Consider the following 22116-nt stretch of genomic DNA (forward strand, 5'->3'; position numbering starts at 1 on the left):
GTCACTCAAGATTTCTTCTCAAATGAGAATGATACTTATAATTAGGCTATTAAAACCTGCAGGGGTGTGTAGCAGGATTAGGGGAGGAACTGAAAGGAGGCGAAATAAACTGAGACCAATTTGAACCAGATTGAGAGCACATAGGAGAAGAAAGAAAGAGAATGGAAAATGCTGTAGAAGTGGTCTGAGGAAATGATTGCATCAGACCAAGGGATTACCAATTGCCATATCTGTTTTCTCTCTTTGTTCTCTCTTCTCTCTTTTCTATTTACTTCTCCCTCCCTGTATGTCTCCCACTTTTTCCCTTTAAACAGCAAGCTGACTAATTGCCATGATTCAAAGATTGAATCATGCACCCCAAGGCAGAGCATTCCTGCTGCTGTGTCATTTATGGTGTCCAATCTGCATGCATAAGTCATTCATTCTTGACGACAGTCACCTGTGGTCTCAGGAGTATTTTCGTTATGAAACACCAAATAGAATGTTCCTGTAAGGACACACCTCAGCTAACTACCCAAGAAAGCAGAACTCTTGAAACAGGCATTGTCTCAAAAGGAATTTTTATTAGGGGCTAATGACAGTAGGAAAGTCAAGGTGAGATCTGGGGAAAATCCTGCTCAAACAGTATAGTTAAACTAGCAATTTTCCTCCTCCCACCAAATTCATAACGTTCATTTGAAATCCAGCCAATCCACAGGTGGCACAATATTTGGGTAACTGGCACAAGTTGGCGCGCATCTCAAGGTCTTCTCCAGTTTCATTTCTCCATAACCGTCTCCCTAATAAGGGAGGCACTTTCTTCTCTCAAATGGATAGAGGCGGGAGAGGAAGGGTAGAAAGCGAAAGTTATCCCAAGCAAGTCCCCCTCCCTCCCAGCAGAATGGCAGGCCCCAAATAAAAACACATATGCAGGAAAAACAATAAGGGTTTGGGAATCTGACAGTTCCATTTTTTCCAACTTCTACTGTACACATATTGAAAGTTTCCTATTGTATTCACTATTTTAGACCCATAATTTTATTGATTGAAATGTTTCTGAGGATGTTTCTTACAATGGAGATTTAAACTGACAAAACAATTCTTGTAATTCGAACAAAAATAAAGCTTGTTACAATAAATATTTCTTATGTGGGTGGAGGTGGGGGGGAGAGAATAGGCATAGCATATATCTCAACAGCTACACCTACAAGGAAGAGTTAAAGAGTAAGTGAGCCAAGATGTTCAATGACAGTATACCAAGATTATCACCCTTAACCCAAAAGGAGAAAAGGAGATAAAGAAGAAACCTTTTTTTTTAACTCTCTCAATCTACATCTCACCACTCTTTGTGTTTAGGAGTTTGTGAGATGCTGGAGAGTCAGTGGAACTCAAATCCCATGTTCAACATATTTGATTCTTCATAAAATTACCTGCCATGGCTGAGGAACCTGAAGACCAAACTTTTTGTCACTCAATTTTCGCCTAGCGGTATGTTGTTGGCTTAACTTCATAGCACGTAAAGCATGTGCCACAGCATACACTGCATTGTATATACTGTAACTGTGACTGGTCATCCTCATTTCAAAAAAGGCCACAGGAAGGCTCTCCAATTTCTCCCACCCTGTGCAGACATCCTCCATTTCCTCATTCACAGATGGATTTGGAAACACACAGCCAAATGCTTGCTCCCACACATCTTTGAGGAAACCGTCCTCTTTGGAGGAGAAATGGTTTCTTGTCTGAAGAAAATGTTGGAATCCTGCAGCTTCATTTGAGTAAGATGTAAAGGTCAGTGCACCATGGAGGACTTGGATATCCCAGCTCTTCTGATAAAAGAATGATGCAAGACCCATTTGGGAAGCCATGATCCACACCTTACCTTTCAGTTTTATAGAAACTATTTCCATTTCAGGTAGATACAACAACCACCTTAAATTTGAAAGATTATTATCACTGATTATGACAGTTTGGGCTTTGCTGTTAACAAGAAGGTGAAAAGTTTCAACCAGCAATTCCATACCTTCTAAAGCATTGGTGAAATACACTGGTCTGAATTTCTCCAAGAAGGCAATGCAGATTTTATGAAGAGCAAACAATGAAAAGATCAGGTGCTGAAATTTCTTTCCCCCAAGTCCTTTCACAAGGACTCCAACCCAGGTCCATCTGAAGTGCAAAAGTAGTTGAATAATCCCCATGTAATGAAGTTCTTCACCTGGAACCATGTGGTAGTAGAAAGGGCTTTCATTTGGAGAAGAGCCAGTTGAGAACTAGGAAATGAAAATTAAATACAAAAAAAATGAATGTCTGTGTGTGTGTGGGGGGGGAATGATTGACAAAATAAAATATGCATCCACTCTAAGTTTAGAGTTCTGAAATATGTTGTCATATGCTTTCACATAATTTCTGTACAGAAGATGTTAATGAGACTATTGTTGGACTGGATGATCCTTTGAAATCTACAATCCTGTCATCTGAATTCATCCCCTGAATTTACCGCCACATAGAAACCTATATGTGGGTCAAGAAGCAAAAGTGAGAACTGGACACGGAACCACTGATTGGTTCAAAATTGGGAAAGGACTCTGTCAAGGCTGTATACTGTCACCCTGCCTATTTAACTTATATGCAGAGCAGATCATGAGAAAGACAGGGCTAGATGAAGCAAAAGTTGGAATTAAGATTGCTGGGAGAAATAGCAACAACCTAAGATATGCAGATGATACCACTCTAATGGCAGAAAGTGAAGAGGAACTAAAGAGCCTCTTGATGTGGGTGAAGGAGAGTGTAAAAGTGGGCTTGAAACTTAACATTAAGAAAACCAAGATCATGGCATCCAGCCCTCTCGATTCCTGGCAAATAAATGGGGAAGAAGGGAGGATATGACAGATTTTATTTTCCTGGGCTCCATGATCACCACAGATGGGGACTGCAGCCAAGAAGTTAAAAGAAGCTTGCTCCTGGGGAGGAAAGCTATGGCAAATCTACACAGCATACTAAAAAGCAGAGACATCACCCTGCCAACAAACGTGCATATAGTCAAGGCCATGGTTTTCCCAGTTGCAATGTATGGCTGTGAAAGTTGGACCATAAGAAAGGCTGAGTGCCAAAGAATTGAGGCCTTTAAACTATGGTGCTAGAGAAGACTCCTGTGAGTTCCTTGGACTGTAAGGCATTCAAACCAGTCAGTTCTAGAGGAGATCAACCCTGACTTCTCTTTAGAAGGCCAGATCCTGAAGTTGAAACTCAAATACTTTGGCCACCTAATGAGAAGGAAGAACTCACTGGAGAAGAGCCTAATGCTGGGAAAGATTGAGGGCAAGAGAAGAAGGGGATGAAAAGAGAATGAGGTGGCTGGATGGAGTCACTGAAGCAGTAGGCATGAGCTTAAAGGGACTCCAGAAGATGGTAGAGGACAGAAAGGACTGGAAGAATGTTGTCAGTGGGGTCGCGATGGGTCGAACATGACTTCACAACTAACAACAACACAAGATTCCCTGCTCTGGCTTATCATTTACTTCTTTCCTTCTTTCCTTCCTTCTTTCTTTCTTTCCTTCCTTCCTTCCTCCCTCCCTCCCTCCCTCCCTTCCTTGCCAATTGTTATATTTCATCTTGAAGATAGTCCTGTCAATTCCTGTTCAAGAATCTGATTAGCTCAAGTTAAGATGACATATTAGAGGAAAGAGAGAAAACATCAAGGAGGAATTACTAGGGAGAGGAAAGATTTTTATTCTATACTGTTAATAGTAATGAGGCTTCTGATTCTGCTCACATGGCATCTCCTATAATGATTCAGTATGGTCCAAATTCAAGAATATTTTTTTCTTTTACTAAAATGTATCATTCACCAAGATTTAGAGTTTGAATACTTTTCCTTGTTCATTTCTCACAACAACCTTCTCCCTGATTGAATGGCATATTCTTTGTTAACATCCATCATGATGACCCCAGCTTCAAAGAAATGTTATGAGTAAACTTTGGATGGAAGATTAAGAAGACCTTGTTGGTAGTTTTCAACCATGATTCCTCATTGGATAACTTTGGGCCAATCCTACTTTCTTAACTTAACTACAGTAACTCATCGGATAGTTATAGACAAATTTATATATAGTCATCACTTATTGACTGGCATAATAATGGTTATTACTCTCAGCTTTTCTGAGAATTGTTGCATTTATGAATATCATAGTGGCCTGCAGTCGTATGATTACCATTTGGCAACTTCAGAACTAGTGCACATTTATGACCCACATAGCATCAAAGGTCACATAATTGCCATTTCACAAGGTTAATAATCAGATTCAAACAAGCAGATTTAATGGAGAACACAGATATTAAATCCCAAGTAATAATAGTGACATGACGAGTTGTCTTTCTTAATACCCAGGGTGATTCACTTAATGATGGAAGTAGAGCTGAGGTTGTAAGTCTGGCATGGTTATGTGTTGTTTCAGTTAGCAGCTCTGGAACTCAGTGATGAAGCTACCAATCCCAATTACAGTCAATGAGTGATGACTATCTCTAGGAGAAGAAAGAACTACCTATGCCTCCTTGAGTAGCAAATGAAAGCAAGATATCAATCCAACGATATTATAATATTTAAATAAAATTCAGAAACTTTGTATATTTTTTTCTCACCTCATCAGCAACTTACATGTAATTTTTAATGATCATTCATGGCTAATTTTTGAAGTGCAAAGATATATTATTTTATTTTATGATATCTTTTCTTAAATACGGAAATGTTCAGGACAGTTAATCATAACTTATTGACTTGCCTTCCACCACAATATGAAAAGAAAAATCTAATCCATCTTACCTGTGGGATTTTGTAAGTGTCTAAAATATCTATCAAAGAGATTCCAGGATCAATAGTCCCAACAACTGATATGAGTTTGTTCAGGGTGCCACACTTGTAATTTGGAACAAATCTATTCTGACTGGAGAAAAATTCCATTTTGGCATGATAGCCAGCATATCTATCACAAATCCTGAAGCCCAGGGTGATATTAGGTAAGAGTTGGTGTTCTTCATTTATCTTCTTCACAGCAAATATCATAGTCAAAATATGCTGATAATACTTAGTCAGGACTCTGCAAAGTGAATTAGATACTGTATCAAATGGACTCAAAGGGGCAATATGGCTATACTCTTGAAAAAAAAAAGCTTTAGAAACCAATAATGACTCTTTCATGTTATCTGATTAATAGATTGAGCTGTATTAAAAATGATTTTCAAAAGTAATAGTCACCACTTCACACTAATTGATTGATATATTCTTACTCACTATAAAAATGGCAGAAATATATTTGAGAGGAATAATCACAGGTGTTTTTTTTTATCTTTTGGCTATTTGTAATGAATTCTAATTATATGAAGCTGACCAGAATAATTATCAAGCATGTAATATGTACATTAGCATTACATAACTGGGAAATAAAAATGGATTATTATTTTTGTGCACTTGTGGTGATTCCTTTTAATATTCTGGAAAAAATGAGTTCAAAAATAATATTATCCCTGCAAAAAACTGCATCTCATTTACAGAGATAAAATATACATAATTCTGGTTGAAGAGAGTTATTATTCCTATGGTTCAATAAAATTTCACATCAACTGCAGAGTCTGATTTAAGGGTATAATTTCTATGTCAAGGAAAGGGACTGGAAGGTAAAGGGAAAGGGATTCTTTCTTGTCAGAATCTACTAGCAGTTATTAGCTTAATTTTCTTCTAGTTTTATTTAAGGAATATAGCAATTAGTTTCGTTCAATGGTTAGAAAGATTTTTTAAAAATTACAGTAGCTAATTATGGCATATGGAAGAGATGTACTAAATAATTTTATCTAGATCAATAAAGATTATTGAAAAAACGTTATGTCTTACAGAGATTCACCAACAGGAGAATGATGGGGATCTTTCTCAAAGCTTCCTGCATCTCTAGTTATGAAGACAAAAGAAGTCATGCCACCAATGATTAGGTTACCGGGTTGGAAATATTTGTGATCAATCGGGATAGGATCTTGGATATTGCAGTTTATTGGCTGAGTCTTGCAAGTCATATATGGCAACAGCAGTAGAATAAGACACAATATCATCATAATAAATATTAATCCCAGTTTGACAAAGTTTCTCTCATTTCCATTTAATGCTTTGGAATCCCCAATATTGTACAAGCTTGAGCTCTGTTCCTCACATGACTTTCATTCGGTACTGAGTCTTATAATTCTGATTATCCTTTCTGATTATTGTAAAATATTGTAAATTGTAAAATATTTAATTGTCCATCAGCAATTAAGTCAATGTTCTTCCAAGTATAATCATTTGTTTGTCAGGGCTTTGAGACACAGCAAAGTTAATAATAGTCTTTTTGATAATTATAAGGGGAAGAGGAAATTGCAAACTTTAAAGTTTCATTCTTTTAATGAAATAGTAAAGATGGAATGAGTCACAATCATCACAGAATGAAGAAAAAACTTTAGAGATGAGAAGTTAAGCATGGCAAAGATGGAGAAATTCCTTCTGCATTCTAAATTAAGGCTAAAGGTATTTAGGTGGAAAAATAAATGTTTCAGAGAATATGGGGGCATAAACATAGTACCTTTTTGCATCAAGGTACATTTTTCCTCTTGCAATTTCTTTCACAAATACAATGAGATGCTAAGAAAAGTTCTCTTTAATAATATTGTCAATGTTTATACAAAGAGGATTTTAAAGTAGAAAATTTAAATTGAGATTACCAGTCCTTTATTAAATTTAAGAGATGTTCTTGTTCATTTAATCCTTGCCTCATTGAGATTATGATATAATTACGAAACAGGGGCTTAGTGATAACACTTAAGAACTCAATTTTTCATTTGTTTGTTAGGTTCCTGAAAAGAATGCTTCCTAAAGGTCTCACTTAAATACTTGCACTTAAATGTCCACCTCTTAAACACATTCAAACTAAACAAACACATGAAATTAAAATTATGCCTAGTCCACTTTAGAACTGATATGGTGTAATTAAATATTATTAAGAACAGTGAAAAGAAGAACTTTTTGGCAGATTTCTGATATCCCATATCCCAGAGAATGACTGAAAAACCTAGTCCCAAATCATCCCAAGATGAGCTGGTAGCACCTAAAAAGGAATCTATCCTAATAGATGTCCAGATAACAACCAGAAAAAATGTGAAATATTGTGGCTGGAAAAATCCCTATTGTGATCATGAATAAAATATTAATTTTGTTACCTCTGTTTATTTCTCCATATAATCACTGCAATTTTCTACACAGTTCTGTCAACAATGGATGAGGTTCTTAAAGCTGTACAAAATAAATTTCACTCTGCCTCTTTTTGAGTAAATCAGTGACATTCAGTTTCTGACATTCCTCTCTACCACTTTATTTATAGTAAATGCCATGAAAATATTCCTTCAGTCCTAGAAAATGTAATATAAAAGTGACATGGTTCCAAGTCTCATGTGTGTGATTTGTTCAAATGTAAGAATCAGAGAAATGTTGCTATGTTAACAAACTCATAAGGTAAAGTAAATGTAAAGGTTCCCCCGCACATGTGTGATAGTCGTTTCCAACTCTAGGGGCCAGTGCTCATCTCCGTTTCAAAGCCAAAGAGCCAGCATTTGTCTGAGGACGTCTCCGTGGTCATGTGGCCGGCATGACTAGATGCCAAAGGCACACGGAACACTGTTACATTCCCACCATAGTGGTCCCTATTTTTCTACTTGCATTTTACGTGCCTTCAAACTGCTAGGTTAGCAGAAGCTGGGATGAATAACAGGCGCTCACTCTGCTACGCGGCACTTGGCATTCGACTCGCCAAACTGCAGATCTTCTGATCGACAAGCTCAGCGTCCTAACCCACTGACCCACCATGTCCCTTAACAAACTCATAACATATGACTATTCAATTAGAATTTCCCAAAAATGGACTTGGTATAATTTCAGAGCAAAATTTGTGCATGTGGAGGCTCAACACTGGTGGAACACTTTGGATGTTTAACATTGTTAAAGGTTAATGAAGAAAAGTTATCCTAAAATAATTATTTTAGATTTGGCAGAAATGTCACCCTTGACTTTGGCCTTCTGTAGTAGGCCCATATTGTAGACAAATATTGTTTTCAAACTATTTGTAACTAGTAATTGTCACAGCTAGTTACAGTTCAGAGGAATCTGAAACCATGCAACCTATTCAGGGAGAACTGGGGAAAGCCCACCCCAAGAATGAAATTTCTAATCATTTAGGCAGCTAAGGCTGATATGCTCAGCATTCATCAGGACCAGAGGTACCCACTGTCAAAGGAACCAGAACTGGAGAAACTGACCTGATTTAGAATATATGCAATGACTAGCAGAGTACACAAGGCACACACTATATAGTGCAGGGCTTTTCAACCAGTGGTACGCATACCACTAGTGGTATGTTGGCACCTGGCAGGTGGTATGCTTATGATGGGTTGAAAAGTACTGTAAAAAAGTGTAAAAGTGTAACATGGGGATGAACTGAAATGGCAGCAACACAGCACAGGCCTGTGGAAGATTCAGCTTCAGCCATGATGTTGCTGGGGCTCTGCTGAGTGCCCAGGATCCGCGCCAGGTTCCAGCTGGCTGGCGCTTCCAGAAGCTGCGCACAGCCTGGGGAAAGGAGTTAGTTGCAGCTGACAGTAGCATATTGGACACCTTCTGACCTGAGGGGCTCATCTTCCAGCATCATATCATTTTGCCTTTTGGTACTGTCCATAGGGTTTTCATGGCAAAGATAGTGGAGTGGGTTGCCATTTCCTTCTCCAGTGGATCACGTTTTGTTGGAACTCTCTGCTATGACCTTTCCGTCTTGGGTGGCCCTGCACGGCATAGCTCATAGCTTCATTGAATTACGCAAGCCCCTTCACCACAATAAGGCAGTAAAACTTGATGACCAAAAAAAAGGAAAAAAGTGATGAAGTAGAGGTAGTCCTTGACTTACAACAGTTCGCTTAGTGACTGTTCGAAATTACAATGGCACTGAAAAAAGGGCCCTCCAAGCCACAGCTGAGCAAGACACCCGCCTGCCCGCCTGGCATGGCTCTTCCTCCTGTCTGAGGTTTTCATTGTTGTGAGCATTTCTGTTGAGGATTGGCAGCAGGGCTGGGCTGGGGTGGTGTTTGGTTTTGATTCCCCCCATCTGCTGGGTGGTTGCAGCAGGTTTTTTTCACTTCACATGACCCTGGGACACTGTGACCGTCATAACTATGAATCAGTTGCCAAGCATCTGAATGTAAAACACAAGACCCTGGAGATGCTGCAACATTCCAGCTGATTGGCACTTCTTCTGGGGTCAGCAGAAGCACCAGGATCAGTGCCGAGCTTCAGCTGGAGCCTGGCGCTGACCCTGGCACTTCCACTGAGACTCAACAGCCCCGAAGAAGCCCTGATCCTGGCGCTTCCACTGAGCCCTGACAGCCCTGCAGCTCCAGCCATCTCTCGCTCAGGCTTGTGCAGTGCTGCCACTGGTTCAGCTCATTCCCGTCCCCCGCTACCACTTTTCTAGGATGGTCACATACCACCTGCCAGGTGCCAATCTACCACAGGTGGTACCCATACCACTTGTTGAAAAGCCCTGCCATAAGGGACTTTAAAGATCATAACCAATACTTTGAATTTGACCAGGAAACAAATTGGGAGTGCAGCTTTTGCAACAGCAGTTTTCCCGGGCCAACCTGCTCCGCGAGCTGCATTGGCTTCCAGTTGTCTTCCAGGTGAGATTCAAGGTGCTGGTGATGACCTATAAAGCCCTAAATGGCATGGGTCCAGATTAGTTACGGGAGTACCTTTTGCCGGTGTTAACTTCCCATCGTCCTGTGCGCTCCCACAGAGAGGGCTTCCTCAAGGTGCCTTCAGTCAGGGAATGTCGACTGGTGGCCCCCAGGGGGAGACCATTCTCTGTGGGCAGGCCTGCCCTCTGGAATCAGCTCCCTTTTGAGCTCTGGATGGCTCCCGACCTTCGCTCTTTCCGCCGCGACCTGAAGACTTGGCTATTTGAACTTGCCGGCCTGGACTGAGGGACTGGGATTTTAGATTTTAAATTTTACATTTTAGAATGTGTTTTATTGTTTAGGGCTACTTGGTTTAATTTATTTTAATTTTTGTATATTATGTGTTGTATATAGTGTTTTAATTGCCCTGTACACCGCCCTGAGTCCTTCGGGAGAGGGGCGGTATATAAATCCAAATAATAAATAAATAAAATAAATAAATAAACCTAGAGACTCCTATGTCTCCTATGATGACCAGGGCCTGAGTACTGAGTGTAGGGATTCATGAAACAGGAAAGAGCACAACTAGCATACAACACAAAGTTATGCAAAGGACCTCTTAGTCATCTGCTCTTTGAGCAGAGATGTAAGTCTAGGAGATAGTGCAACCCCATTCAGAATTAAAGATGTTAAAGTACTAGCTCCTGAAATTCCACATTGGCATCCATAGTCACTCAATCTTACCCACTCAATCTTACCATGGATCAGCCAAAATCTGTCTGTCTGTCTGTCTTTGTTTGTTTGTTTGTTTTATATCCCATCTTTATTATTATTACAAATAACTCAAGGTAGTGAATATATTCACACACCTTCCTCCTATTTTCCCCACAACAAAAGTGAGGTGGGTTAGGCTGAGAGACAATGACTGGCCCAAAGTCACCAAGCCAGCTTTCATGGCTAAGGCAGGACTTGAATTCACAGAGTGCTGTTCTCTAGCCTAGTGTCTTAACTACTATTAATCTTATTTTTTCTAAGATACTTAATGTTTAATTTCTGTTCATTAGTTTGGCTGGGATGAACTTTGGGGTTGGCCACAGAAGGTGTCTGCTTGTTGATATGTGTTTCTCACTGGAAAAGTAGATTACAGTTCCTGGTAATAAGAATAGTACTTTTCAGGGCTTCCAGTTTGCCAACGCTGCCATTATGGACATCTGGACGACGGTTCTCATCTTCTTTGTCCAGTTTTGCATCGCTGGGGGGTCCTAAAAGGGCCAAAGAGTTGCCCTGGAGGGGTGACCAGCAAGAAGGAGCTTTTGCAGAAACGTGGAGGAGCCACAACCCTCCCATTAGTGCCTGCATTCCCTTCAAAGCAGCAGACAAAAGACCGGCCATAGCAACGTGGCTGGTTACTAGGCTGCAGACAGCTGAAGTCACACTTACCACTAGGAAACATTAAAGCAGTGTGGAAGAGACTGGGTAAGATCCCTCTCTTATACTCCAATCTTCTTCCTTTCACCTAAATAAGCTGCTAAGTACCTTCCCCCCTGCAGAGAGGGCGGGGGGAGTTCAACCCTCCCTTAAAAATAGTGGCGATCGAGTCTCTGGGGGTGTTTTAAAAAATAGTTGAAAAGATTAATTGGACCTCAACTAGAAGTTTATAACTTGTGGACTAAAAGCTTTTGAGTACCTACTGTGGGATTCAGACACCAATCAACGCAGGGTGTCCCAAATATGTCTGTCTGCCTACGCAGAGTTTATTGTATTTGTACAGTTTTAACAAGCAGGAAATACACACAGCAAAAGCATTGTTTATTGGTGTACACCCTAGTCAATCTTAGAGAACATCTGAACATCCCATGCCAGGGCAGAGTCTTCCTTATCTAGCTAGTTCCTTGCAGTCTTTAGCAGTGCTAATTGGAATGAGCTCATGACATGTGAATAACAAGATACTAGAGCAGGCAGTTTTCTGCGCAAGGTCCCTTCATATCCTTGACCTCCATATCAACACCTACTCCTCACTTCCTACTCTTATTTGAAAATTTGGCTCTACTCTTCTAAAATAGAAGAAATGATTGAAAAGAGATTAACAGATAGTTCCCTAAAAGGAAAGAAAAGATTTTTAAGCACTTGGGGGACATTACAGTGGCTACACCTGAAATTGCAATCTGACACTCTTAAAAAAAAGAGAGAGAGAAAAGAGACTTGGCTGATACCTTAGAAAACAAGATAAGACTAACCTTGAACACCAGATGTGAGACTCCACCATGGAAAAAATACAAAAACAAATCTATGTTATGATTAAAATAACCTGACAAATTTATCAGTTCCTTTCTATAGCCTGTGATGAAATAAGAGCTTTGGGGGAAAAACTAGAAAGCAAACTCAATTTGTGACTACCACTAATAATCTATTGGGAAAGAACATAACAGAAGAAATTGAACAATCAAATACATTGACAGAAGATTTAACTACTCAATAAACACAGACATTTGAAGATCAAAATGAGAAACAGATGGAACAGAAAATACACAGTCCAGGAGAATTATATCAAGAGGAGAAAATAATGAGAAGATTTGGTGCTTTTATAAGACCCCTCCCCATCATGGATTACTGCCTTGTCATGGTGAAGGGGCTTGCATAATTCAGTGAAGCTATGAGCTATACCGTGCAGGTCCACCCAAGATGGACAGGTCATAGCAGAGAGAGCTGACAAAATGTGATCCACTGAAGAAGGAAATGGCAACCCACTCCAGTATCTTTGCCATGAAAACCCTATGGACAGTACCAAAAGGCAAAACAATATGTCGCTGGAAGATGAGCCCTTCAGATCAGAAGGTGTCCAATATGCTACTGGGGAAGGGAAGAGGGCTAGTACTAGTAGCGTGAGAAAGAATGAAGCGACTGGGCCAAAGCCGAAAAGACGCTCAGCTGTGGTTGTATCTGGTGGTGAAAGGAAAGTCTGATGCTGTAAAGATTTTTTTCTCCATAGGAACCTGGAATGTATGTAAGATCCATGAATCAACATATACTGGATCATGGAGAAAGCTAGGGAGTTCCAGAAAACATCTACTTCTGTTTCATTGACTATGCTAAAGCCTTTGATTGTGTGGATCATAACAAACTGTGGCAAGTTCTTAAAGAGATGGGAGTACCAGACCATCTTATTTGTCTTGAGAAACCTATATGCGGGTCAAGAAGCAACAGTGAGAACTGGACATGGAACCACTGATTGGTTCAAAATTGGGAAAGGAGTCCGGCAAGGCTGTATACTGTCACCCTGCCTATTTAATTTATATGCAGAGCACATCATGAGAAAGGCAGGGCTAGTTGAATTAAAAGTTGGAATTAAGATTGCCAGGAGAAATATTAACAACCTAAGATATGCAGATGATATCACTCTAATGGCAGAAAGTGAAGAAGAACTAAAGAGCCTCTTGCTGCGGGTGAAGGAGAGTGCAAAATTAGGGTTGAAACTTAACATTAAGAAAACCAAATCATGGCATCTGGCCCTCTCAATTCCTGGCAAATAGATGGGGAAGAAATGGAGGTAGTGACAGATTTTATTTTCTTGAGCTCCAGGAAATTAAAAGACGCTTGCTCCTGGGGAGGAAAGCCATGACAAATCTAGACAGCACACTAAAAAGCAGAGACATCACCCTGTCAACAAAAGTGTGCATAGTCAAGGCTATGGTCTTCCCAGTTGTAATGTATGGCAGTGAAAGCTGGACCATAAGAAAGGCTGAGCGCCAAAGAATTGATGCCTTTGAACTGTGGTGCTGGAGAAGACTCCTGTGAGTCCCTTGGACTGCATGGTGATCAAACCGGTCAGTCCTAGAGGAGATCAACCCTGACTGCTCTTTAGAAAGCCAGATCCTAAAGTTGAAACTCAAATACTTTGGCCACCTAATGAGAAAGAAGGACTCACTGGAAAAGAGCCTAATGCTGGGAAAGACTGATGGCAATAAAGGAAGGGGACGACAGAGAATGAGGTGGCTGGATGGAGTCACTGAAGCAGTAGGCGTGAGCTTAAATGGACTCCAGAAGATGGTAGAGGAGAGGAAGACCTGGAGGAACATTGTCTATGGGGTCGTAATGGGTTGGACATGACTTCACAGCTAACAACAACAATTAGACCCCTCAACTTTCAAAAATGGAGATTGGAGTGTCACTTCAATACAATACAATAACACAAGAATTCTTGATAACCCTGAAGTAAGGAAATGAAAAATGACATGGCAAAGGAAAAAAGTAAGAATAAGACTGAAGAAGAATGGACATATTTAAGAGGCCTGAAACGGAAAACACTAAAATAAACAGGATTGTACTTCGATTATGAGAGATTGTTTTGTTGAGTAGATAAAAATATTGGCTAATTTAAAAAGAAACTCAGATATATGAATATCAACAGTTAAATTGAAATATTGAGATGTTTAAATGAAATTGATTAAGATGTATATATGTTAAGAATGATATAATGTAATTAATATACTTGGATGTAGTGATATGAAATGATGTATTAAATGTTGAAATGGGAGAAATTTTGGCTAATTTTCAATATCTAGAAACTATAATAAAAACAAGAATATTATATTGTATTACTAATTTGTTGATATGGAAATGAGATAGATAAGAAGTGATTTTTATTATTAGGTATTGGAGAGAATTGTGTAAAGGAAAGGGAGGTCACCCAGAAATATAAAAATGAGAAACTTCAAATGTTTAACTTTAATATCAATGCAAAATTAAAGCTGGATAAATATATAAGGTGTCTGATGTCTTAAAGATGGAATGTTAAAATATAAAATATACGAAAGTATTGACGAATGTAAGAAAACTACTAAATAACTGATGGATAACAATTAGATAAGAGATAATATGTATTAAAGGAAAAGAGAGAGGAAATACTGGTTATAATAAATTGGAGATTTGTAATAATATGTATTTGTATGAAATGGAACTATTGTAACCCAGACACCACGTTGCTTTTATTTATTTATTTATTTTATTGGATTTGTATACCGCCCTATTCCCGTAGGACTCAGGGCGGTTTACAGGGCAGTTAAAACCATGAATACAAAAAATTAAAAACAAATAAAACAATTAAATTAAATTCAAGCCCCAAGAGTAAATCTAAAACCCAGTTAAATTAACAACCCCACAGTCTGGACCAAACAGATCAAAGAGCCAAGTTTTCAGTTCCCGGCGAAATGAGCAAAGGTCGGGGGCAGTCCTAAATTCTGTGGGTAGTTGGTTCCATAGGGCAGGCGCACCCACAGAGAACGCCCTTCCCCTGGGAATAACCCACCGGCATTCATTAACCGGCGGTACCCTGAGAAGGCCCTCCCTGTGGGGGCGCACAGGACGATGGGAAGATGATGCCGGCAGCAGGTGTTCCCTTAGATAGTCTGGACCCAAGCCATTTAGGGCTTTATAGGTCATTACCAGCACTTTGAATCTCACCTGGAGGGCAACCGGAAGCCAATGCAGCTCACGGAGAAGAGGTGTTACACGGGAGTATTGGGAAGCTCCCATCAAAACTCGCGCGGCTGAATTCTGCACCAGTTGAAGCCTTCGGGTGGTCCTCAAGGGCAGCCCCATGTAGAAGGCATTGCAGTAGTCTAACTGGGAGGTCACGAGTGCATGAGTGACTGTACGTAGAGCATCTCGGTCCAGATAAGGACGCAACTGGTGCACCAGGCGAATTTTCAAAGATACTATTGTAATATTGGAAAATCAATAAAAAAACTTATAAAAAAAGAATAGTACGTTTCATTCACTCTCTTCAGCTCTCCCCCTTGCCATAAAAATGATGCTGGTGAAGTCAAGCTTTACCCTCTTGCCATCCAAATAGTGCTGGCCAAACCATGCTTCCTGTCCCTTGCCATCCAAATGCTGTTATCCAAGCCATGGCTGTCATCTCCTTGCCATCCAAATGCTGCTGGCAAACATGATATCATAATATTCCCCCATACTGCCACAGTTTTCTAGCACTGCTGCTGCTGACGCCCCCTGTGTTCTTGCCATCAGGTATGCTCAAAAATGCACCAGAAGCACCAAAGGCATGTTTATTTATTTATTTATTTATTTATTTATTTATTTGTTTGTTTGTTTGTTTGTTTGTTTGTTTTAAATACCGCCCTTCTCCCGGAGGACTCAGGGCGGTGTACAGAGCAATAAAGTAAGAAAAATACAATAAAGCAACAGAGTAAGAAAATTGTAAAACCCAAATCCATCAGGCCAGGCTGGCTTGTTGGAATAGATAAGTTTTTAGATCGCGCCGGAAGGAGCGAAGGTCGGGGGCCATCCGGATTTCAGCTGGTAAGCGGTTCCAAAGGATTGGCGCACCCACCGAGAATGCTCTCCCCCTGGGGGTCACCAGCCGACATTCTCTGACCAGTGGCACCCTGAGGAGGCCTTCTCTGTGGGAGCGCAGAGGACGGAGGGATGTTGACGCTGGCAGTAGGTGCTCCCGTAGGTAATCCGGACCCACGCCATGTAGGGCTTTGTATGTCATCACTAGCACCTTGAATTTCACCCGGAAGGCAACTGGAAGCCAGTGCAGCTCACGGAGCAGAGGTGTAATATGGGAGTATCAGGAAACCCCCAAAAGGATTCGTGCAGCTGCACTTTGCACCAGCTGAAGCTTCTGAGTGGTTGTCAAGGGCAGCCCCATGTAAAGAGCGTTGCAGTAGTCAAGACGAGAGGTCACAAGTGCATGGGTGACTGTACGCAAGGCATCCAGGTCCAGATAGGGTCGCAGCTGGCACACCAGACGAACCTGAGCGAAGGCCCCTCTAGTCACAGCTCCTATATGAACTTCTAAAGAGAGCTGTGAATCTAAGAGGACACCCAGATTGCGAGCCTTATCTATGGGGGGTAATAACTCGCCCCCGATATTAAGAGATGGAATACTCTGAATATCCTGACATGCCGGTATGTACAGCCATTCAGTCTTGTCCGGGTTGAGTTGAAGCCTGTTCTTCCCCATCCATTCCTGGACCGCTTCCAGGCAGCGGGACATCACGTCGAGGGCATCACTGATGTGGTTTGGGGTCGAGATGAAAAGCTGGGTGTCATCAGCATACTGATGATAACCCACTCCAAAACCACAAATGATCTCACCCAGCGGTTTCATGTAGATGTTGAACAGGAGAGGTGAGAGGACCGACCCCTGAGGAACTCCACAAATGAGAGACCTTGGGGTCGACCTCTGCCCTCCTGCCAACACCGACTGCGAGCGTCCCAGGAGATAGGAGGAGAACCACCGAAGAACTGTGCCTCCCACTCCCAATCCCCTGAGACGCCGCAGCAGGATACCATGGTCGATGGTATCGAAAGCTGCCGAGAGGTCTAATAGGACTAGGACAGAGGAATATCCCCTGTCCCGGGCCCTCCAGAGATCATTCACCAGAGCGACCAATGCCGTCTCCGTGCTGTACCCGGGCCTGAAACCTGATTGGCACGGGTCTAGATAATCCCCTTCATCCAGGACCAGAGGGAGCTGATGCGCCACCACACTCTCAACAACCTTCGCAAGAAAGCGAAGGTTGGAGACCGGACGAAAGTTATTTAACACAGCTGGGTCCAAGGCGGGCTTCTTGAGGAGAGGTCTCACCACTGCCTCCTTCAAGGTGGCGGGGAAATTGCCCTCACTCAAAGAAGCAGATATAACCTCCTGGAACCAGCCTCGTGTCCCCTCCCGAGCTGCATAAACCAGCCAGGAAGGGCACGGATCCAATAAACATGTGGTGGAGCTCAATTTCCTCATAATCCTGTCCACGTCCTTCGGAGTCACAGGATCAAACTCCTCCCAGATAACGTTGACAAGACCGCCCGTGTCCTGTTCATCAGACTCTGCCCAGTTGGAGTCCAGGCCGGTCCGAATCCAAGCGATTTTATCCAGCAGATATTGACCAAATTCCTCAGCACGACCCTGCAAGGGCTCCTCCCTCACCTCCTGATTGAGAAGGGAGCGGGTCACCCTAAACAGGGCGGCCGGGCGATTATCTGCGGACGTGATGAGGGCGGAGAAGTAATTAGATCTCGCCGCTCTTATCGCTGCGAGATAAGACCTAATATGGGTTCTTAGTTGCAACCAGTTGGAAATCGGATTGACTGCACCTCCAACGGCTCTCTAGGCCCCGTCTCTGACGCTTCATCTCCCGGAGCTCCGCAGAGAACCATGGGGCTCGTTGGGATCTGCGCCGGGTCAGGGGCCGCAAGGGTACAACTCGGTCAAGTGCATCCGTGGCCGCCCTTTCCCAGGCTTCCACTAAGGCATCTGCCGAGTTGTGAGCAGGGGAGGCAGGTGGGGCCCCAAGCGCTGCCTGGAACCTGTCAGGATCCATTAAGCGCCTGGGGTGGTACCATCTAGTTGACTCCGTACACCCATGGCGGGGGGTGGCAAAACGGAAGACCAGCCGCAGGAGGTGATGATCGGTCCATGACAGGGGCATAACAGTTGGAGAGCCCCCACCAAGATCATCAAACCACCATCCAGATAAGAAAACCAAGTCAAGGGTGTGGCCTCCCTCATGGGTCGGTCCAAGAATTATTTCCGTCAGGTCCATGGCCGTCATGGTTTAGTTTAGTTTAGTTGTTTAGTTGTTTAGTTTAGTTGTTCCATGGGGGGAATCAGCTGTAAAGACTAATCAGTATGCATTGGCCACAACTAAGCATCCTCAGAGAAGCAATGGAGTAGTACTAGTGGAGATATATCATTGGTGGAGGACCAGCCATGGACAAAGGCCCATGGTAGGTCAGCTGGTCTGGAAAAGCCAGGATGAAATGAGCTGGGTCAGGTAGCCATGATGCATTGACCCATTCTGGATTGCTTGGAAAGTGAACCACCACCAGATTTTGTGTTGATTATTCTTAGCTTTAGCCCAATTGGAATTCAAACTTAACAAGTGTCCACAATTGTCTGTACAATGACAAAGCACTATGTGTGCTGTACACATCTTATTCACACAAATGTTTGCTAACACCTAGATTCCCATTGGATACTAAAAGAGCAAAATATGGAAATAGGATGTTTAGTTTGTATTATTAATATTTTCTCTTTATTAACTGTTCCCTGTTGTTTAGTTCTGGCCTAATAATGATTATATAGCATTTGGGGAAATAAATACAGCCCAGCAATCCAGCACTGGAGGCCAAAATGGAGAAGACTTCCACAGCCACCATATATTTGCCTTTAGTGCTCAGGTAGGATGGAACAAAGGAGAGCCATACACTGCAGAATATCAGCATGCTGAATGTGAGACATTTGGCCTCGTTGAAACTGCTGGGGAGATTCCTGGAGAAAAATGCTACTGTGAAACTGGCAGCTGCCAGAAAGCCCATGTAACTCAGGACATAGTAGAACATGGTAGATGAGCCTTCATTGCACTGTAGTATTATTTCCTCTACTTCTGAATGAATGTCCATGTCAGGAAAAGGGGGAAATGTGAACAGCCACACCGTACAAATGCCTACTTGAATCAAGGAACCACAAAGAACAATGGAGGTGGCCAGTCTTGTTCCTACCCATTTCCTCATCCTGGATCCTGGCTTAGTGGCCATGAATGCCAGAACCACAGTGATGGTTTTTGCCAGAACAGAAGACACAGCCACTGAGAAGATGATACCAAAGCTTATTTGCCTGAAGAGACATATTATATTACCTGGTACAACAAGAAACTGCAATGAACAAAGGAAGCATAGGATGAGGGAGATGAGTAGAAGGTACGTGAGGTTTCGGTTATTGGCCTTGACAATGGGAGTATTGTGATACTTCAAAAATGTTGCAAGTACCACAGTTGTGCAGAGAGTAAAGAAAAGTGCAAGAGTAACTAAACATATTCCCATTGGCTCTTCATATGACAAGAAAGATATTCTCTTTGAAATACATGAATCTTGGTCCTTATTTGGATATTGATCTTCAGGGCATTTTAAACAGTCATTCATATCTACAATTTAAATGTATACATTTATTAGTCATACTATTATTAGAATCATTACATAGGTTATTTACTTACTCATGAATTCATTACATTACTTGGGCTGTCTTTATGTATTTCTCCGGTTTTATTTCTACATCTATCTTCAATAAGGTTTTATAAAAAGCATTATTCAAAATAATATCCATAAAAATAAATGTTATACTATTCGCTTTATATCAGATGATCTGTATGTTTAATATTCTTCATTTTTTATATTTCTGAAGGAAACACCAGCTGCCTGCAATTAGTGCAGGTTCGCATCCCACCAGGCTCAAGGTTGACTCAGCCTTCCATCCTTCCGAGGTAGGTAAAATGAGGACCCAGATTGTTGGGGGCAATTAAGCTGACTTTGTAATAATGCCGCTTGGGGTGTGTGTGAAAGCCCTAATAAGCAGGCATATACATAGAATGAAGGCTACTGCTAAGCTTGTAAGCCGCCCTGAGTCTTCAGAGAAGGGCGGGATATAAATGGAATTAAAATAAATAAAATAAATAAATAAAAGGAGGAAATATTTATTTATTTATTTATTTAATAATATTTATATACCACCCTTCTCCCGAAGGACTCAGGGCGGTGAACAGGGCAAGAATAAAAAATACAAAGTTACAAAAGTTAAAAAAGAATTAAATATATGCCCACTAAAAACAGTAAATACAAATATTAAAATAACAATAAAAAACCCCACCAATCCCCCATCAGGCCAGGCCGGCTTGTTCGAATAAGAATGTCTTTAAATATGTTTCCTATTCTCCATACAAGCAAAAATACTGATGCTCTCTGTATCAAGGGGAACAGATTTTGTGCAAGTTGGGATGATACATTGTTAAAACAAAATGTAGAGTACAATCAGTGGGGGGATTCAGGCAGCTTGCACCATTTTGGCAGAACCGGTAGCTAATTTTTTCTTGCCCAGGCACAGAATATACTTCCAGAAGTGGCATTCACATATTTGAATCCCACCACTGAGTATAATCCCAAGCTAAGAGAAATGGAATGCTTTACAGGTAATCTTCATTTAGCAACTGCCTCAAACAGCAATAATTCATAGTTATGATGATGATAAAAAAGTAAGTTTGTGACAAAAGCCAATATTTACAACCTTTATGTCATTTTCTTCTCAGTCATGTGTTTACATGCCATTACATTATCTGGTAAGTATTACTCTGTACTTGATCCATTTTTTTCCTTTCCCCCATTGGAAAGTAGAGCAATTGCCTGAATTCGGCAATAATTGGAACCTTCATTCTTGCATAGTTTGCTGCCAGACACTGACAGGATTCTAACCAATTTGATATTAAAGGCTATTGCTTTCTTTGTGACTCATTGCTCACAGTCATCAATGCACTAGTCAAACAGCCAGCATTAGTGTCTTCTTCTCAAAGTGTATTATCAACTGTGTGCCTGCAATTCTCTTTCAATCACTTATCTCTAATGAATATAAATACAAACATCAATTTTCTTCTTGCTAATTATCCAAGCTCTAGGATAAGTATTCCAAAAAGTGGGGGAATGCAGGAAAAGCACTAAAGGTAGTCTTTCTTTAGTGACTACCTTGTTTAACAATTGTTTGCAGTTATGACAATAATGAAAAAATAATTTTGTGATCAGTCTTCACATTTAAGACCTTTAAAGATCTGCAGAGAAAAGGAAAGGTGAAATAGCTTCATAAAACACAGTTGTGATTTCATTTAGCTTCACGTAATGACTGACCACTAGTCAAAAATGACTTGTACTGTATATAATATAATTCAGCTCCTGAACTTACATCTTCATGGATTTTCTTGGTTTGTCCTGTGGAACCACCAATTAATAATGTCTCTTACCTTCCAGGTTTGACATTTTCTCTTTGGGACATCGAAGACAATCATAGCAGCAAAATGGTTTTGCTTCTTGTTTTTTCTTGAAATAGCCAGGGAGGCAACTCTCAGTACACATGGAAGCAGGTAGCACCTGGCCGATAAATGAAAGAAGAAAATATTAGTCTTCAATCAGGTATTTGGGGGAAAGTTGAAAATTATGGTTGACCACTACTGTACAAATAAAGAAAGCCACTGTAATGATCTGGATTTTTTCATCTATCCCATGATGAAAACTACTCAAGATTGAATTATTATTTTTGTTCTACCAAATATATAGATAACCATGCTTTTTTAAAATGACAGACAAATTATGCTCAAACCACATCCAAGTGCTGAAATTATTTCAGTGAGACTTGGCAACAGTATAATTTTTCAAGACAAAGGTGTCCATTTTTACTGTTGGATAATACAGAATAAGAGAGTTGGAAGGGGCCTTGGAAGTCTTCTAGTCCAATGCCATCCTTAAGTGGGAAACCCTATACCATTTCAGTCAAATCATTGTCCAATCTCATCTTAAAAATTTCCAGTGTTGGAGCACTCACAACTTCTGGAGGCAACTTTT

At 41.0% G+C, this 22116-nt stretch overlaps 1 protein-coding gene across 1 annotated transcript in view; it reads right to left on the bottom strand.

Annotated features, from left to right (window-relative positions):
• LOC310649155 (vomeronasal type-2 receptor 26-like) overlaps positions 1-5035 on the bottom strand; it is a gene marked incomplete at both ends in the record, with an annotated part of 44778 nt that extends 39743 nt beyond the window's left edge. Inside the window, 2 exons of the mRNA XM_083377447.1 lie at positions 1410-2246; positions 4796-5035. Coding sequence (XP_083233573.1) covers positions 1410-2246; positions 4796-5035 — 1077 coding nt within the window. The remainder of the gene's footprint in view (positions 1-1409; positions 2247-4795) is intronic.
• Between the last annotated feature and the right edge of the window lie 17081 nt (positions 5036-22116).

The sequence above is a fragment of the Vipera ursinii genome, assembly GCF_947247035.1.
Source record: "Vipera ursinii genome assembly, chromosome: Z".
Lineage (NCBI taxonomy): Eukaryota > Metazoa > Chordata > Lepidosauria > Squamata > Viperidae > Vipera > Vipera ursinii.